At 46.7% G+C, this 18,842-nt stretch overlaps 1 protein-coding gene and 1 pseudogene across 1 annotated transcript in view; both read left to right on the top strand.

The window, feature by feature from the left end:
- Positions 1-18,175, top strand: part of Fam174b (family with sequence similarity 174, member B) — a 73,576-nt gene extending 55,401 nt beyond the window's left edge. The window contains exon 3 of the mRNA XM_087589493.1: positions 17,954-18,175. Coding sequence (XP_087445619.1) covers positions 17,954-17,969 — 16 coding nt within the window. The 3' untranslated portion in view covers positions 17,970-18,175. The remainder of the gene's footprint in view (positions 1-17,953) is intronic.
- Positions 598-4,383, top strand: Ipmk-ps1 (inositol polyphosphate multikinase, pseudogene 1; annotated as a pseudogene).
- Positions 18,176-18,842: the final 667 nt, after the last annotated feature.

The following is an 18,842-nucleotide window of genomic DNA, read 5'->3' on the forward strand; positions in this document are numbered from 1 at the left end:
CTTCTTTTCCCTCTGATGCTGTGCCTTCATCCTCCTCACCCCCATCACTGAAAACCTTGTGGAATGCTCACTTGTGTCAGGGGGCACCATTCCGATGGGCAGGCCCAAGGAACCGACTTGGCCTGCCGAGGTGGTGGTCGTGGTGGTGGGCAGGGGAAGTGGGGAAGAGACACCAAATACTTCGCTGCCTGAGACAACAGAGAATAAAGTGCTAGGAGGGAGACATGAGGCCTCAGGGCCTGAGCAGTGAGTGATCAGCTCTCTCTGCAAACGACCTTCGGAGCTTTCGTATTTTTGCCCTGGCATCTTTTATCCTCTCAAGAGTTGGAGCATATGACCTGGTTTTCTTTTTCCCCTCCCCCCTCTTTACCTCACACAGCATGTGCTATTTCATTCATGTCCATAAATATTTAAAGGGGAGCCTTCCAACTGTACTTTCGAGGGCCAAGTCTAACCTATGTCACCAAAAGCTAAGACTGAGAGGCCTCCTGCAGAAGCGAGGGAGGTGAAGACCTCGGTTATGGCTCCCAAGAAGAGCACAGCTGAGTAGCCTTTTCTTCCGCCCCGCCCCCTTGTACATTCCTAGTCTGAAAAATGATGGCGGTATGATACAGGCACAGTGGTGATTCATTTTAACGTTCGTCGCACAACTGGGGAACATGGGCTTTTCTGTTGTTTGGAACATCTGAAAGCAAACAGTGTTCCAACTCTGAACCTGTTCTCCACTCTCCCCTGGCAGAGAGCAGCTCAGTGAATATACTTTGTCTGACACCGGGCGAGGCCCGAGAGAGGCAGCTGCTGCCCTTGTGGGGTGACCTGCCATATGAGGACTAGAGCTTCTTGCTCATGACCCCACCCATCAACCCTACCACCTGCCTTTCTCTCAACCATCGCAGCCCCCGGCGACCCTGAGGCTCCTTACCCTGTCTCTGAAACAGCTGTCGTGTGAGCTTTGGATCCACTTTGTTTTGTGCTCAGGTGTCTATTCCATAGTCCTGGTCATAGACTACGTTCTATCAGCGTTTGAGTTTAAGGCTGCTGTATTTCTTCTCTAACATGTTAGTAGTTTTCCTTGGGATGAGGTCCTAGAATGCAGAAAGGTCCACCTTGCAGTGTCTGCCTGACGTTTGCACCCTGCTGGGCAGGATAGCACCCTGGGAAATTGTAGTGTAGGTGTTTGAAATATAGGTGCTACAGAGACTGCCGAGCTCTGTGGACGCATCCTGCCCCAGGAGACACTGGGGCTCAGAGAGTTTATATGAATTCCAACTGTTTCCACCCCAGGAAAGAAAACGTCCTCTGCACCTGGGCCACCTGGTCTGGGGGTCTGAGCAAGACTCACGGGGGGTGGGGGTGGGGGTGGGAGGGCTGTGGAGAAGGGCTGTTCTCCTCTTCATGCTCCCTGGGGTATCTGGCCCTTAGGGCTCCCCTTCTGATTCAGAGGAGGAAATGAGGGCGGGCCAGCAGCCACTCATCAGTGCACTGACTGAAGGAGTGTGCAGTTAACTTCATGCATCAGGAATGGACTGGATTTGGGTTCACAAGTATAAAAATCTTTTTAGGTTCACTGAACGATGAACTTTTAAACGAATGGATGTATCTTTGGCCTGGTGACCAACAGTCCCTGGAGTCTGAAAGCCTTGAACTTCACCCTTAAGGGGCCAGGGAGCACTGTTTAGTGGTAGGGTTCTTGACCCTAACTAGATGGCCGGGCCAACCAACTGCAACTTCTGCTGGAGTTAAGGGTGGGAGGAGTCTGCGACATGTTTCACAGTCCCAGGAGCCTAGGAAGGCACGCTGGAGCTGGGAGCAGAGGCTGCTGGTCATACACTCAGTGAGCAGGTAGGAGAGGCTATCGGCAGAGGAGCTAGATCCATGGACACCAGCATTCAAGCTTAGTGGGGCTTTCAGGAGCACCTCCCCCCACCGTCAAGGCCACAGATCACACGAAGTCCCCTCAGTACTATCCACACACGGGAGCCTTCCCTGTCATGCGGTATGCTGTTTCAGGGCGTGTGCAGTCCCAAAGACAGTATTCTGTCAGACCTCTAGGAGGCCCCGGTGGTCGTCATCTAAGGTCCCCATTTTGAGAGGGAACACTTCTAGGTTGCTTCTTGTCTAACACCGTGTTTCCACACGGCTTCTTGCCTTTCTGAGCTCTATTCTCGCACGTGTGGGGCCACAGCCCTGTTATCTCCAATGACCCCCTCCCCCCCTGAGTCCCTGGCACTCTCAGATACCATGACACTTCTTGAAATCAAAATCACGGGGACCAGACAAAGGTGTCATGGCTAGAGAGTCACACATGTGACTCCAAATACCATCCCAGAGACCTGAGGCCAGAGGCCTGTTGGGCTGTACCATCCATCCATTTTGGAGAGCAGTATCCCACCTGTCTCCAGAGACCCACTCTGTCTTGAGGAACTGGATTTTCAGAATATAGTCTTGACATCTGAGGAAGGGTTAACTAACCTGGTAGGATGAGAGTTAACTTCTCCCCCGCCATGCAGATGTTTGCTCTGCTGGATTTTTCTGATGAGTAGAAAAGACTTCAAAAAGTACTACAGATTCCCCTTTCCTTCACCCCAACCTACAGGCAGGGAAAACTGATTAAGAAAGAGGAGAGGCATCTCTAGATATTGGAGGAGGCCATCTGTGTCTGCAGGGCTCACCTGCCTTGGCAGGTGGTTTTTGTGAGAAGGAGTCTTGCCTTAGAGTCCTTCCCACTATGTGTGACCTAGGCCTGGAGCAAACCACAAGGAAAACAGCTTCACCACTAGGTTCCCTATGAATTGGTTCAGTCCGAACAGACCAGGACTTGGCAGGGAAGGTGGAAGGATTAGTTCATCAAGACATGTTTGAAAGCTCTAGGGGTAGGGCCAGGAGTGGAGGGGTTCAGTCTAGGTTAGAGAAAGTGGGGGCCACTGTCACTCACTGTCTAGAGAAAACGAATACAGCAAAGCATTTGGAAACTAGCCAAGCAGTGACACAGAACTGGCCCCAGGAAGAAATAGATGCAGAGGAGAGAAAGAGAAGCATTCAACTGCAGTATAAAAATGTAACAAGTTCGAACTTTTCAAGTTGAGGTGAAGAATTATGAGGCTAGTCCAAAAGGATGGGAACAGACTCTCGTGTGTGTGTGTGTGTGTGTGTGTGTGTGTGTGTGTGTGTGTGTGTGTGTGTGTTGGGGAAATTCACGTGTACGGGAAACTATAGACTTTTGCTCACGGCCTAGTCATTAAACTGCCCAAGGACTGGTTCCCACTGTAGGAGACTGGTGAAGAGGAAGATAGTGGTTAGGAAGCTGGCAGAATCCTAACAGAACCAGGACAGCAGGAGGGTGAGCCCAGAAGAGCCTGCAAAGGGCAGGGCGCTAGTGAGAGTGACTAGGCAGAGGTTACCTCATAAGGGGGTGTTTAAAATCAGGCCTCCTGACACGGGTGCCATACTTCTGTGTCCAAACCAGACAAGATTCTTCCGTTAGCTCAAGCCCGGAAGGAGGAAGCTAGCATTTCAGAAGAGCATTGTGAAGGTCAAGAAAGCTACCTCCGATGCCTGACGCTGAGAAGGGCCCTATATCTGTTCCACTTGGAGGGTCACCAAGCCTGCCACTCTGTGTCCACTCAGAGGTCATCTGCTGGCTTCCAGACAGGTAGCCAGCCGCCTATGGAGGCAAGGACAGACTAGGCATACTCCAACATCTGGAAGACACAGGTCTGAAGCAGTTACAGCAGCCACCAAGGGTCTGAGAGAGCTGGAGTTTTTAAAATAGTTTGCACCACTGAGTGTGTGCTGATGTTGTCCCTTTGGAGCTGTGAAAACACCTGCCCAAACACAACTGAGCCTCATCCCCTCTGACTGTACCAAACAATGTGTACCTAAAACGGAAAGATGTAATTCGCATGTTTAACAGACCCTGTGTAATGGACAGGGCAGAAGAGCTAGGATCCCTTTGCCTCATCAGAGAACACTCCCAGCAGGTCAGCAGGTACCTGCTGATGGAGAGGACTGGGTTCCTGGTGCTGCTCAGCACAGGCTTATCATGCTCACTCTGATGGCTCTAAGACACAAAACCCGCACTATGGAAGCTTAACAAAAGAAACTCTGAAGGACAGCGTCTCCAAGTTTTTCCATAATGGATCCAGCTTAAGAAAAGCTGCAATTGCCTCCGGGATTCCAAAGATTGAGAAGATTCTCCAGTGGTTTGCAAATCAGAAGCACCCTAACGTTGAGGTTAAGTTCATTAGTGTTTCTGAAAGTCCATCTCAGCCAACTACTAAAAAGTCAAAGTGATATGCCAGGTGGTGGTGGCCCGAGGCCAGCCTGGGCTACGTAGGGAGTTCCAGGACAGCCAGGGGTTCACAGAAAAACCCTTTCTTGAAAAAAACCAAACACCCCCCGACATCCCCCCAAAAAAATTAAAAAACAAAATCAAGCGATAGCACTTGGGCCAGAGGTCTCCCTCTCAAGACACCTGTCTGAAGGGAGGAGCTTGAGTCCAATAACTTTCACCTATGCAGAAGGCTGGCGAGCCTGACGGGCGGCCAGTAGGCAAGGTTTATGAGTGAGTACATGTGGCTCAGAGGGTTGTACTCAAATAAACTCCACATTCAGACTTCAATGAAAGCTGAAACTCTGGAGCAAGAAAACATGTGGAAAAACGTGTTCTAGGAACATTTAAATAGAAATATGCATTCCCAGATGGAAAAGTATCCCGCCACCTTCCTGCCAGTGGCCAGGAGATCGTAATACGTGTAAGTTGTACAATCCGGGTGATAGACTTGACTCAGGGCTCCCTAGCTACTTAGGAGATGGGGTCTGAAGCATTTCCCTGCCGTTCTTAGGCAAACCCTGCTGCCGTCTGGCCAATCAACAGTGAGGGCCTGCGCGCACCAGCGACACCCCTGTAATGCTTTGTAAAACATTTGTATTGTGAGTCAGTCAATGTTTTTTTCCTTGTAATTTTGGTAGAAGATTACTTTTTTATATTCTTACTCAGGAATACAGATCTGGTCGTTAGAAGAACTATAAAAAGAAACCCACAAAAACCAAAAAAGGAAAAAAAAAACCCACCAAGGAAAGCCGCAGGATCTGTCCAGCGGGGAGGGGTGGGGGCTAGGGAGTCAAACAGCTGCCGCGCTTTGCAAAGCGCAAACCACTGCTCAGTCATTCCCAATTCATTTAGTGCTCTCAGTACTCAGTCACCATAAAATCTCTGTCCACCCAACCTTGCAGTATCTAAGCTGTGATGTCATCAGACCACCTTAAGATCTGGAAATCACAGACTGACCTCCTCAGTGCTGGGGTCTAGGAGTTCTCTAAGACTGGGGGAAATTCCACACAGAAAGCAGGCTGTGCAGGTTCTATATTAAGAGTTGAGACCAGCATATGAAAAAAAAAGTGCATTAGATGGCTGTGTTCCGTGAATGAATTCCCTCCCTTTCCTTCTCTGTACACTCATATTGTGTGCTTCATTCATAGCAAGGGCGGGCGAGGCAGGCGACCTAAAGAAGTAACACAAGCCTTGAGATTAAGGTCGTGTGGGGTTTTTCTCCCTAAGGTTCAGGAGAAAGGAGATTACACCTCTCTCTCTCTCTCTCTCTCTCTCTCTCTCTCTCTCTCTCTCTCTCTCTCTCTCTCTCCCCCCCCCCCCCCCTCAGTAATTTCAGCTATGGAAAAGTCTTCATTTGCTAAGCAGTGAAAGCTGTCATAAAACTGACATTCTTTATTCTCCAACTGATACTTTAGATTTGTGCTTTTGAGAGCCCTTTCCGTTGGAAACTCCATTTCTCGCAGGCCCCCCTTTCCGTCAAGCCTTAGCACAAACATGTTTCTCAGAATTCGGTTAAGCACTGTACCTGCTGTGCACAGGGCTTGGTTTAGACCAGATTCCTGTGTTGGCTTCTCTTTCATGGCATCTGACAGAGAAATTAGAATTTAATTTCATTCAAAACAGGACAGTGCCACTTGTCCTTGAAAAAAAATAGACTTCGGGTCGTTTTTGCGCTACAAAGCACTGTAAAAATGGAAATTGAACTCGCAAGCGCCCTTTGCTGCCATTCCTTTCACTTAGGCTTCACTACTGTGTGTAAATGGACCGGCTCACCATAGTTCTGCAAAGTATTTTTTGTCATGACATGGACTTATTTTTTGAACTCCCCACCCCTTTATACATAAAAATTAAAAAATAAATCCAGGTGCCATTTTCTGTAATGTGGAGGGAATTTTAATATCCCAGCCCTCCTCAATGGGTAGTTTGCAAAAATCCGTGCCCTAACTTAAACAGGAAGTGAATGGGTCAGTGAGCCCAAGTGACGTGTACATTTTGTGACTGTCCACTCAGGAGGCAGTAAGTGTTCTCCGAAAGGGCTTTACGTTTCCTGCTTGAGGAGTACTGGCTACAGACAGGTTTGTTTCTTCCTCTTTGTGGAAATGGACTTCAAGCAGTAAATTTTAGAACGGTTTCAGATTCACCATTTCTTCTTACAATATTGACTTTTGTCATTACCTGGGTGCAGTTCAGTACTTAAACTCATCCGGTGACTACTTTGAATCTTAAGAGGAACTTGAGGATAGTATCAACCTCACAGTGATTAGTCACTAGAGTATCCTCAGACTCTTGGCACATTTCAGCAGTTCAGTAAAAGGCTGACCCAGATCCCCTTCACTGACAGCTGTTTCAAGCACAGTTTGCAAAACCAGTGTCCCGTCTGACAGACTAGGTTTTGTTTCTACTAAGATAAGAAGGAGTTCTCATCTCTGCATTTTAGGAAGGGATTTGTGTTTTAGCTCCGTCAGTCGGGTCACGTGATCGGCATGTGTCCATCTGTTCTGTCTTTTGAAGGTGAGGCGGAGACTTGCCACGTTGGGCGTCAGGCGTCCATCACTAGCCCGGCATATGTCAACACGTTAAGCTTTGAGAAACAAACACACGAAGAGACAACAAAGGCACACTAGCCTCTCTCCAGCACTGTTGTAGTTATTTATGAAATACATTCATGGGACTTTTTAAAAAATGTGGATGTGAATACATTTCAGAAATAAAACTCTAAATTGTAAAATAGTTTTATAATAGTTCCTTTTTATTTTTTAAAAGAAAACCACTGCTCCTTATATGAGCTGATTTAAGATTTTTACTCCCAGTGGATATTCCCTAATTCCATTGCTTCTTTTGGGGACCTCTGGGATCCTGCTTCCCCCACATTTTCTACACCATTTTCGATTCAGCCTGTCTTGTCCTTTGAGGACCAGCCACCTGCTCCCTGACTCCTGTTGCTCTTTCAGCCATTGCCTCCGAGCTTCCCTTCCTTCTCAAGCACCCCATTCCTGACAAGGTCTTCTGTGCACAAGCTGCTCCTGCAGAGCCCTCTAACTGCTCTGGGGACCCTCAGACACCATCTCAGGGGGCCACATTTCCAGAGACGTTCTGAATAGGTAGAGACCTCTGGGTGACAGATATCCAATAGCTTCCCATTGCCAACAGATTAAAAGTCTACGCTATTTACTGTAGCTCAGGAGGCTTTAAGCCTGCTTCTGGCTCTACTTGCCTCATCCACGGCCATTTTTGTTTCTACGTAACAAATCATACTTGTTTTGAACATGCCACATGCCTTCTGCATGGGTTTCTCCAAGGTCAATGTTCAGGGCAAGTGCCCCTTTGAAGTGATGGGGCTAGGTTTCCTTGGGATTTATGGTTTGGGGAACTCTGATGCAATTTTACCTTGCAAGGTATCCTTGGAGGCCAGAGGGCTTTGAACCAAGGGGTCCTTTGATCTTGCCAGTAACAGGTCTGTTTAAGGCATTGTTCTGGGATTAAGATGCAATGCTTAGGGATTAGTAATTTGATTTTGTGGAATGATTTGGCAGGGTGTTCTGAGGAGAGCCAGCCTATGTATGGCGCGCGTGTACGCACGTGCACACACACATTCACAGTCTTAGAGCTTTTGCTATTGTAAGCATTCTTCCTGTCTAGTTGTCATGGACGGGTCTCTCTATTCTAGGTCAGTATCCACCTTCCTGTTTGTGCTCATTCTGCTCTTTCTGCCTGCCTTTTGCTTTCAATTGCACCTTGACCCTCCCAACCCAGATTAAATAAAACTTCCCACCTTCCTCTTTACTGTAGGCCATTAATTCCTCTTCTCTCAGCCTCGGCATGGGAGCCCTCCCCAAGCTCCGGTCAAATTCCTGTGCCTGCCCTAAGCAAATAGCTTAGTTGTTTCTCTGAGAGGTGGCTGGGTATTCAGACAGCTCTCATATTTTTGGCTACATACCTGCAGTGACCGCTCAGTCAGTGCAGGTTTGGAATGGGCCAAGAAGTTTCCATCTGCTTACCCCTCAGGATTCTGCACTTGAGCAGCAAGCCAAGGTTCATTTTTGATGGTAACAGTGACAGCTGTAGCGCGAGATGCTCCATGGGACTTTGGGAATATTTTTAGTCTTGTTATCTATCACTTTGCTGTAAGAAGGGGAATCTTGTACAAAAGGAGTAGACAAAAGAAGAGGAAAATGAAGCAGGAAGATGGGTCCCAGCCTTCTAGAAAGAACAGGAGCCAAGCGTGGCAGGAAGGGCATGGGAGGGAGGGGATGTGACCGCACCCATTCCCTGGAAGTGGACTCCGAGTCCTGCTCCATGCCAGGCACTGTTCTAGAAACTGAGAACACCTGCGAGCACAAAGCAAGTCTCCATTTCTGCTTTTTGTAGGAATTTTGCTGAGTAAAACAGAGTCATTAAGCCGCTAAGACACAGATAAATGAAACACTTAAAATCTGTGTTCGTGCTTAGAGTTCCAGGAGAGATGATGGGGTGGTCACTTCCTGTCTTGTCTAGAACAAAAGCTCGAGAAGTGATCAGCCTTGAAGCTAATTGAAGCTAACTACAGGAGGCAGAAAGTGACAACTGCTGGACTGAGGAAGCTCCAGGGCATGGCTCAGAAAGGTGACTAAGAAGTAGGATGTAGTCTGAGTACCTCACAGGGAAACCATCTTAACAAAGAGCCAGGAGCTACTTCTCTAGTGCCCACTTCTCTCCTGGGGAGAGGGGTTCCTCAGAGGCTAAGATTGCATGATAGCTCCTTACAGTGCAAAGTGTGTGTGTGTGTGTGTGTGTGTGTGTGTGTGTGTGTGTGTGTGTGTGTGTTGGGGGGTGTTTTAATGGGTCCAACTAGAATGTTTCTTATTTACCTCACTTAGCAAGAAGCAGCATCTAGGGCAGACAGAACTGATTCCACAGAGTTTCATCTGGATCCAGGTTCATCCCAGAAAAGAGGGGAGTGAGGGTCAGCGAGTTTGGAGAGTCTTGCCCTATGGTCCAGACAGCATCAGCATCCCCGTGGGACAGCTTTTGTGATTTATTTTACTTTATAAAAAGCATTTTGTAATGGACGGAAATGTACTAGGAGTTCTTGGTGAGGAAGGGCTTATAGGGTGGTTGGCCCACGTTAGACATCATCCAAGAGCTCCAGATGATGCTGTCTTCTCTCAGACAAGGTATTTCCCTGTCCTGACAAATAGCTCTAGGGCGGCACTAACATACCTCGGCCCCACTTCAACCTCACTACTTCATGTTTTCTGAGACCCTGGGGAGGTGAGCTACAAGCCCATCAGTGGTTGGTTTGATTAATTCTGGTCTGCCCTTCTTTATTCTGAGAGAGTGATCCTTCCGGGTGGCTGGATCCTGGGCTGTGACTCTTATCAGTGAGTCAATCGAAAGTTGAGCTCAGGTTCTAAGCTGATCCACCTGGATTTTACCTGTGCCCTTGAGACAAAAAGCAGCAATTAAATCTGGGCTTATTCTCTTGACTTCTTTTCTCTGTCACTAACTTTGCCCAGAACTTGTTATCTCTTTGATGCCTTTAAGATGACTGCTTTTGTTTATTGTTTGTTTGTTTGTTTTAACGTCTAACCAAGTCTTTTCCTTATTGGCTCCAGGGGATGGTTTCACCTGCCCCTCAGGCTATTTTTAGAAGTGGCCGTCTTAGCACCTTCTTCTGGTTTAGCCTAGCTTGGGAGTTTCTCACCAGCTTCCAAGATCCACAGGCTGGGCAAGCATGGCAGGGCTCAGGTAAAGGGCAGATAGTAGGGGCTCTGGGCCCTGGGTGGAGAGCAGAGGACAGTTATCATCCAAAAGACCCTCTAGAGTCACCACTGCCGTGCAGATAGGGTTAGCCCAGGACAGAAGAGTTGTGGTTCTTGGCATCGAGGTCTTTCCTCTTTTTTTTGTCTAAAGATTTTCTTGGCCTTGGCCTTTCACCAGTTTTTGGTGCAGAGAGAGATAAAAAAAAAAAAACAAAACAAAACAAAAAAAAAAAAACAAAAACAAAAACAAAAAAAAAACAAACCAGGCTTCTGCCATTGAGAATGTGGGATGGAGACCTCATGCCTTGTCTGGTCCTCTCAGTGCTCCCAGGAGAAGTATCCTTCGAAAAGAAGTCAACTGGCTTTTTGGGGAACTGACCTGGGTAGTTCTGCTAGCATGGATGCTCCTCATCTCCATACTCTACAGAACAACTTCCAGCTTTAAGGAGTTTTAAAGTTTTAAACTTAAAGTTTTAAATCTATCCACTCATTTACTCATACATTTAACAAATATTGAGCACCCACTATGTGCCCGATCCAGTGTTGGACACCAGAGACAGACTTATCTCCCTCCCCCGAACAAACAAATATTAAAAGAAAAGCCCTGCTCGTGTGGATTTCACATTCCTGGGTTTCTTTTCACTCGTGTGAGGATGACCTTGGGAGTCCTTCATTCTCCATGTCGTCAGGGTCAAATTTTGTTCTGTCTGTGTTACAAAACCTCAACGCTTTCCCCCAATACTTTACTTGTTCTTAGGCAAGAATGATTCTCTCCAGTATTTGCTAACAGACCAGGATGCCTGGAGTTTCTTTAGCTTTTATCATTAGCCTTTGGAGGTAGGGGTAGCACCTTCTACCTAGTTATACCTGCAGGATACAGCAGGTTGCCTGGGAGTCAACACCATCTTTCATCCAGGATGCTGTGCAGTGTTGAGGAGATAGGGTGCCAGCCAGACAGGTAGAGGCAGCCTGGATTATTGCCTAGAAAGGCTAAGCACTACAGAAGTTCATTTAGTTAGACAATTAGAAGCTGAGAGACCAGTTAACAACTTGGAGGGCTTGGATGTCTGCTGTCACCAGAGTACGGACATTGAGAAAGGCTTTGTTTAGCCACAATGTCTTCCGGACATTCATTTGCATCTTATTTCCGGTACGTGGATCCAGAAGTGCTATGTGCTATGAATGTATTTGCATTATTGCAACTTAACACTCCTCCAAAATATCTATGTGGCTGAGCCCCCACATGTCATCAGTGAAGCTGCTGGGGTCAGTGCCAGGAGGGACACCGGTGGTCCCCTGAACCAGTCCCTCCTGCCAGTCTTGGCCCTTGTTTTCTGAGACTGGTGAACCACCTTATCACTTTGATCCAGGTTACAGATCTTCAAATGCCAAAGCACACCCTCAGATTCTGGCTCTTTAAGACAAAGGGTCTCTTACTGTGCGCCCTGGCCCTAGGCTTCTGCTTGACTTCCTGATATGTGTGGTTAGAATTGGGAAACACAGCCCCACATCTCCCCATATAACTCAACCACATAAAACCTTGGGTTCTATGCTTGACTCTTTCTCTGTTTCAACTCTGTGTGGGTGTGTTGGCCCATGTGACAAAATGTCATCTGTGCTCCTCATATGAATACTACCAGTGCCTTTATCTCTCCTCTGCCTTCCCAGGAGTTTCTCCTTTGTTAAGAAGAACAATACAGGCCTCTGTCTTAATCTTGCACACCTGAACCATCACTGACGTTCAGCAAAGTCAGGGCACCTAAATCCACCGAATCTACCCTCCTGAGAAAATAATCAGAGTTATGATTAGAACATGGGGGCCAGAAAGGGAGAAGGGAGCTGCCAGGGTGACCTTTTTATATGCCTCGATCTTGAATATCTTTTTAATGTTTCATAGTTATGCCTAGTCACCTACTAAGCCTGGCTATGGGACCAAGAGTAGTGGCTCCCTCACAGATAACCTCGGTGAGGATGAGGCTAAGACCATCATCCTATTGTCACTGAAGACAATTTCCAGGAAAAGGGGGAAGCCCCCTCAGGTCTGAGGAAGTTCCTGTGTCTCAGAGTTGGGGTTAGTTTGGTGGGGGAAGGAACAGTCTCTTGCTTTTATTAGGCGAGATGTCTTCTGATAGAGGAGGGTGGCTCATGTGTCTCACGGGGCCTTGCCTCTCCTGGTCACACCTTTCCTGGCCACCACAAGTAAAGCAGTTAGTAAAAATCACTGGAAAGAGGGAATCCCAAGGGAAATTTGACTGGGAATTGGGGAGATACCACACATCAGGTACCACACGTGTGACATGTAAACATGTACTCTACATGTGTGTCTCAGTGGAATCTTTGAGGACATCCTTAGGGATTCTCGAGAGTGTCTTTGTGGCTGACTGAGGGTCAGTCTTCCCCAGTCTTCCCCAGGTTCTTCCTAGCATTTTATCCACAGAGATTTCTACCATTCCACTAACCCTCAGTCATGTCAGTTAACACCAAACAGCATAGTATTGGTTGGTCTATCTGGGAGATTCTCAGAAGGTTCTCAAAGGGACTTTGAGCTTTACAGGACTTCAAGGGTGGAAGCAAGCAGTGCTGTTTCTTCTCGAATTGTTCCCGTTTTGCTCTCTCACAGAATACAACCCGATAGTATTACATCACCATTTTCTAAGTAGCATGGTGGACAAGAACCCACTTAGTCACTGAACTCAATTTGCTCTAACTCCCACTTTTTTGAAAAGCCCAATACAGAGTGCTATGTTCTTAGAAGGTCACTCGAGGCTCACACTGGGGTCTGCACAGAGTACAGCATCAAGCACTGCTCAAGGCTGAGCACCTGGAAACCTTGTCCCAAGGTCAGCAAGTTTCTGATAACAGCTTCAGTCAGAATTAAACAGGGGTCCTGGCAAGCTCAGACACAACTGAGCTGCTCAGGACGAAAGGACAGTGTTCTATAGTACACTACTTGCTATTTCTCTATTGAGTATGTTCTGTGCTCCAGGACAAGGACAGCGTTAATCTTTTATGTTGAATCCAGTTCTCTTTTTAGTAGTTGGTCTTTCTGGGAGATTCTCAGGTTACCCTCGAAGGGCAAACTTCAGTTAGATCCTTCCATAGAGTGCATATTTTTCACATCAGTCTTTAACTTCAAATGGTGGGCTAGCTTAGCAGAGGACGATACCTCCAAACATTTATGACTGTGTAACCCTTCATTTAAATATCCACCTAGTTCTCAAGTTTCATAGGTTAGAACTGTAAACAGTTGGGTAGTTGTGCAGTCTAATGTTTTAAGGAAGAACCTGGAATTTGAGGTCATGTTAGGATAGGCCAAGCTGAGGTAGCAAGTAGATACAGCAAATTATCATTCAGACACAATAGACGCTTATTTCTTTCTCAAAGCACAGCCCAGGGAGCTGTTCTAATTTGTCTATGTGCAAGCAGGGGAAAAAGCTGGGCCATGTGGGCAGTCAGAGACTGGGCTGATCCAGCTCTGCCATATCCAACAACTGGCTTTCAAGGTTGCTGAGGTTTCTCTCATTCCATCATCCATCACCATCGTTCCAGTGCACAGGGCACACTTCAGGGAAGCACATGGTTTACGGCCATCTAGAGATGGCATGCATTCCTTCTATTCTCATTAAGAAGGTAGTTGCCTTCTCCCGTGCAATGAAAATGGTTAGTAGTCAGTCAAACACACATCTAGAAATAGAGGATAGACTTAGGTCAGAAGAGGGAGACTTGCAGATCTTGGACTTGGATGGGAGCTCAGGTATCTCCTCAGGCCCAACACAGTATAGGTGCTGAGCTTCCTTCCTATCTCATGAACTTCCTGCCCCCCTTGGTATCTCAGCTGCCATTTTGATTTGGCAAACGAATAAACATCCGGCCCTCCTCTTCTAAACATATTCTATACCTTGTGACAAAAGGTGAGAGACTCAGGTAGAAGGAAGTGCAGAGGCAGGGGCGGACTGTTTAGCCTCTGGCTGTAGGAGGCAGAAATGCAGCTTCATCATCCTTTGTTGTTCTCAGAGTCTTTACAAGGCTGTGCCCATCACCAACAATGTCACAGGATCTCCTGAATTCGCTGCCACCACTCAAATTATAATGGCTGCTTCTAATGTTCATATTTCTAGAAGGTGTGTGTGTGTGTGTGTGTGTGTGTGTGTGTGTGTGTGTGGAGAGAGAGAGAGAGAGAGAGAGAGAGAGAGAGAGAGAGAGAGAGAGAGAGAGAGATATTTTGGAGAAAATCAACATTAATCCATAGATATTTTAGAAGGCCACCATAAATCATAATTGCATATTTTATGAACTGTCTTTTCTCCTAGTTTGAACCCACTTCCCCACATTTACTTCTACCTTGTTCAAGTCCTTCTGTCCTGAATTTCTGGTATCTTAGGTCTTGCATACCCCTACCATGGCAATTGACCTACCCAGTAACCTATCCTTCTGTCTGTGTGGATCCTTCTATCGTCCCTCCCTAAGCTGCCCCTTGAGGGCACTTACACATTGTTTGACTTCTTGTATATATTTTCCCTAATACTCATCATGTCTCCCCAGTAGGACACTGGGGGCATTTATAGCTGATGGAAAATGTCCGGTATTTTTTTTTAAATCATGTTTGGTTTTCTTTATTTTCCCTAGCCTGACCTGAGTACATCTGTAGATGACGGTGGCCATATGAGAGAGCTCTGGAGACTGTGGTGGTCCTGAGCCTGAGATGTGGGTGTGTTTATCACTTAATTTGTAAAGACTGAGAAAATCCATCTCTTGGATGTGTCCCAGGCAGCCCAGAAAGCCCAGAAAGGGGCGGGGGTATCAGGCAGGAGGAGAGAAGAAAAGGATTCCCAACCCCTCCATAATGTATTAGCTACAGTGGACCAGTAGTGTCTGGTCCAATCAGAGTCTGTCAATTCCAGGGTGCTAGGAGCTATGGAACACAGCTCAGTTGATAGAACAACAGTGTTCTCAAGACAACAATTTGAGGCCACTTCCCCTAACTTGAGCAGTGCCGTGCCTTCAGAAATGTCCAGAAAAGACTTCTTGTCTTGGGAAAGGTAGAAGTGGGTGGGCCAGGTACGGGAGTCCTTTAGTTCTTGAGTGTCAAAGGGCCTCAGTTTTACCCTCTGCAAGCTGGGATTGGAAGGACTCTCAGCTGCACTCAATTTCAGAAAAGCCCAATGAGCCCTCTGTTTGAAAAGTAGTGACCTGTGGGATCCCAGGACTCCTTGAGTGATTGTCTACAGGGGTAGAATGTGTTTGTCAGCAAGAAGAGAAAGGAGTTGTGCATGCAAGGGCTTAAAGAGTAAAGTTCTTACTGGGCAATTTGGCTTTTGACCTAGATGAGACCCAGGGATGAGAAAAGTGTCTGCTTTTCTCACAACCATGTAACCTGGAGACTCTCCCTCTTAATGTCTTTCCCATGGGCATCACTGCTCATGCTTCTTACCCAGAGACCTTAACATTTGGCCTCTCTACCTAAAAAGTGACAGAAAGTATGCAGGGGTAAGTGGTAGGGAGAAAAAGGGTGAGATTCTGGAGAATCTGTAGGGTGTGTGCTGCTGAGGCCTCTCAGTCAGGTCCTGTCTTACAGTGTACATGTAGATTGTCCAAACTCTGGCTCGTTTCTGCCATGGGGCCTCTGCCAGAGTTCTGGCTCTTAGGGTTCACCACAGAGAACAAGCCGGAGGCAAGTCCTTCATGAGCATGTGCCACCTCAGGTGATTTCTAACCCCTAAGAAGAGGCTTTCAGTGTGCTGGCTGCCCAAGAGCTACCACTCATGTCCTTCCATAGGTGAGCTACAACCAGGAGTTGTCAAATAATTTAATGTGTGCTAGACAACTCTGAGATGATAGTGCACAGAGTAGGCCAAGCAGTGCCTCATGGAACTTATCTCCAGGCATGCCAAGGGTATTGGATGCACTCACACGAGAGGCTTCCATTTGTTCATTCAAATGATTCTCAATTTCAAAAGGATTCTACCAGAGCATCTAGCAGAGATCTAGCAGTACTTCTGGAGCTAGGTTGGCTGAGGTGGGAGTAAGGTTCCCAAAGAAAGGCTTGTACCCTTTTTGTCACTGCCACCACTGGATGTAGACAGCTTCCGCAAGCAACCTTGAAGTCTGAGCGTCTTTGACCCAGATTTTGGTTACAGAGCTGACCTACGTGCTCTGAGATATTTTTTTTTTCAGTAGGTCCTTTCCAAAGGTACCTGAAAAGACCACCCTTTGGGCAGTTATCTATAAAAGTGTGATAACTTGCACAGGGCTTCCTTCACCCCAATATCTCTGAGGATCCTGGGATGTACAGATGGGAGGAAGCCATGCTTGTTGTAGATATGCAGAAGGAAGAGGAATGAGAACCTGGGTCATTCATCGTGTCTCCAACTCTTTGCCTTCCCAGGTTCTCTCCCTTCCAACAGCTCAAGATGTGAGGGCATTTGGTTTTGGACAGCCTTTGGATGGGATAAAGTGAAGGTGGGGGCACACCCAGTGTCTGGGATGCTTTTCTCAGCAGGTCAGCTCCTAATTGGCCAGAAGACTTCATGAAGAGAACTCCCCACGGGGGCTGATGCTTCTTGAAGGAAAGGAGGCGTCCTTTGGAACAGCAGCTGGAGTCACGTGGCTTCTTGTGTCTGGTGTCCAAGAATGGCAGGTGTGATTTGCTTTAAGATACAGAAGTAAAAAGCAAAGATGTGTGGATATATCCAGGTTTTTCAAGGACTCTTAATATCTAAGAGTCCAACAGCAGCTCAGGGGAGACTTGGCAGCCTGGAGGGCTCCTAGCACCTCAGTTCCAGGGTGTTATTTTTTCCAATGGCAACATCTTTAGAAAGACATAATTTCCCAAAGCCATAAGGTAGACATGCCTGTCATAATGTCCAAAAGTATCTTCTTCCAACTTTTCAAGGGCAGGGAAGGAAATCTGTTCATCCTTGAGTTAGCAGAGGTCTCTGTAGTTCATAGCAAGAAGTGATGTGGAGGGAATCTTGAGAATCTGCGAGTGAGGTGTGCTTGTACCAGACTAAATTCCCTGAAGGGTCACATCTGTATAGGCTATCACAGTGGTCACTGCCCTTCCCCCGGCATGCCCTTCCTCCCCCGCTATTTCTTATGGTTCCTATGTTCCAGAATGTAGTGTGGAAACTTGAGCATTGCTAAGTATTTGAAATATATAACACTTTCTTGGAACAAGTAACCTGTGGGTAATCTGAGCAAATGAGACCTTTCCCAAACATCTCCCTTTAAAATGGGAAAATGGATGGCTGAAATAAAAACCCCACAAATTTGTAGAAGTAGTTACTCTAAGAGACACCCCTCTTTTCCTGGATCAGAAGGGTTAGGGGAATGGTGCTATTGACTATTGTATTTGCTGGGACTCTTGGCCACCAAAGCTCTCAGACAGATGAGTATGTGGGAAGGGCAATGTTACATGGCCATTAAAATCCAAGGTACTGGCTGGCAAGGGGTGTAAAGATTTCTCTGGGTGAACATTGAATTCAGGAATCAGAGAAGCCTCTCTGTAGAGCAGGCAATCACTGTCAAGCTTCGCCGTATGTCATGGACTGTGGTTTGACCCCGAGGCTCTTTGGATTTCAGTATTTGCTGTGACTTTTCTCATGGCCTTCTTCCTGCTGGCTCTTCAGCTTATGCCCCGTGCATACCCACTTCCTGCTGATGGACATGGCCCCTCCTCTCACTGAACCACATTCCTTCCTCCCAACCCAGTTGGAAGACAGCTTTGTCCTCTCCCAGTTCATTAAGGTCATCTCTGTCTACATTAGGTTTTCCCTGTATTGCTGCTTTCTCTTGTGGCAACAGATTATGGCTTAGATTTTAACGTTTTTTCCCTCCAACTTATTTAAGGAGGAAATAATGTATATTTTTTCTTTTGCAGAGAACATGAACAATAAGAGAAAATAAACCCATTACTCTATTGAAGGAGAGAGCCACCATCCTATATATCTTGATGGAACATCTGCATTTTTTTATCTGTGTATTGTATTTGGTAGTTTACTAAAATCGATACCATGCTGTTGATATGTTTTTGCCTTTCACTATCTACATAAGATTGTAATACATGTGTTTTCCTAGACCACATAAATGTTCTACTGAATGATCGAGTAGCATAAGTTTATTATTTATAGCTTCCCAAATGGCTTGCTCTTTTATATCCCCACTGTCACCCTTTGAGCACGGCTGTATCTCACTGTCACAGGAGATGGATGTAGGGGACATGCTAGTGAGAGACCCAGATGAGAGAGCAGAGGAGTGGATGGGGTGGGGAAACTCTCCACAGTTGAGTGATTAAGTGTCAATCATCATGACGAGTCTCCCGAACCAACACGTTCATAAGAGGAATTCTCAGTGGAGCCAGAGTGGCCTGGTTTAGGACTTAGATGGTGCTGAAACTTGGCTGGAGCTGTCAGAAGGAGATCCTTCTAGAAGGAATGTGTTCCTTCTCCCCATCCCACTTTACCTGGTCAACAGTGAATATATAATTATTAGCTATAAAGTGTTTTCACTTATAAAACTCTGAAACCGTTAGAGGAAAAGGCAGAGAAACACCAAGATTGTGACTGTCCTGTTGGTTTTCAGTTTGACAGTATCTAGCATCATCTGGGAGGGATAGTTCAGATTAGGTTAGCCTGTAAGCAGGTCTGAGGAAGGTTCTTTGATTAAGTGGTAAAACCTCCCCTAAAGGAGGGCAACACCAGTCTCTTGGCTTGGGTCTTAGACTATATAAAAGGAGGAGGTCTGCCGAGCCCTAGCTTCCATCGCTCTCT

The sequence above is a fragment of the Rattus norvegicus genome, chromosome 1 (genome assembly GCF_021556685.1).
Source record: "Rattus norvegicus strain SHRSP/BbbUtx chromosome 1, alternate assembly SHRSP_T2T, whole genome shotgun sequence".
Lineage (NCBI taxonomy): Eukaryota > Metazoa > Chordata > Mammalia > Rodentia > Muridae > Rattus > Rattus norvegicus.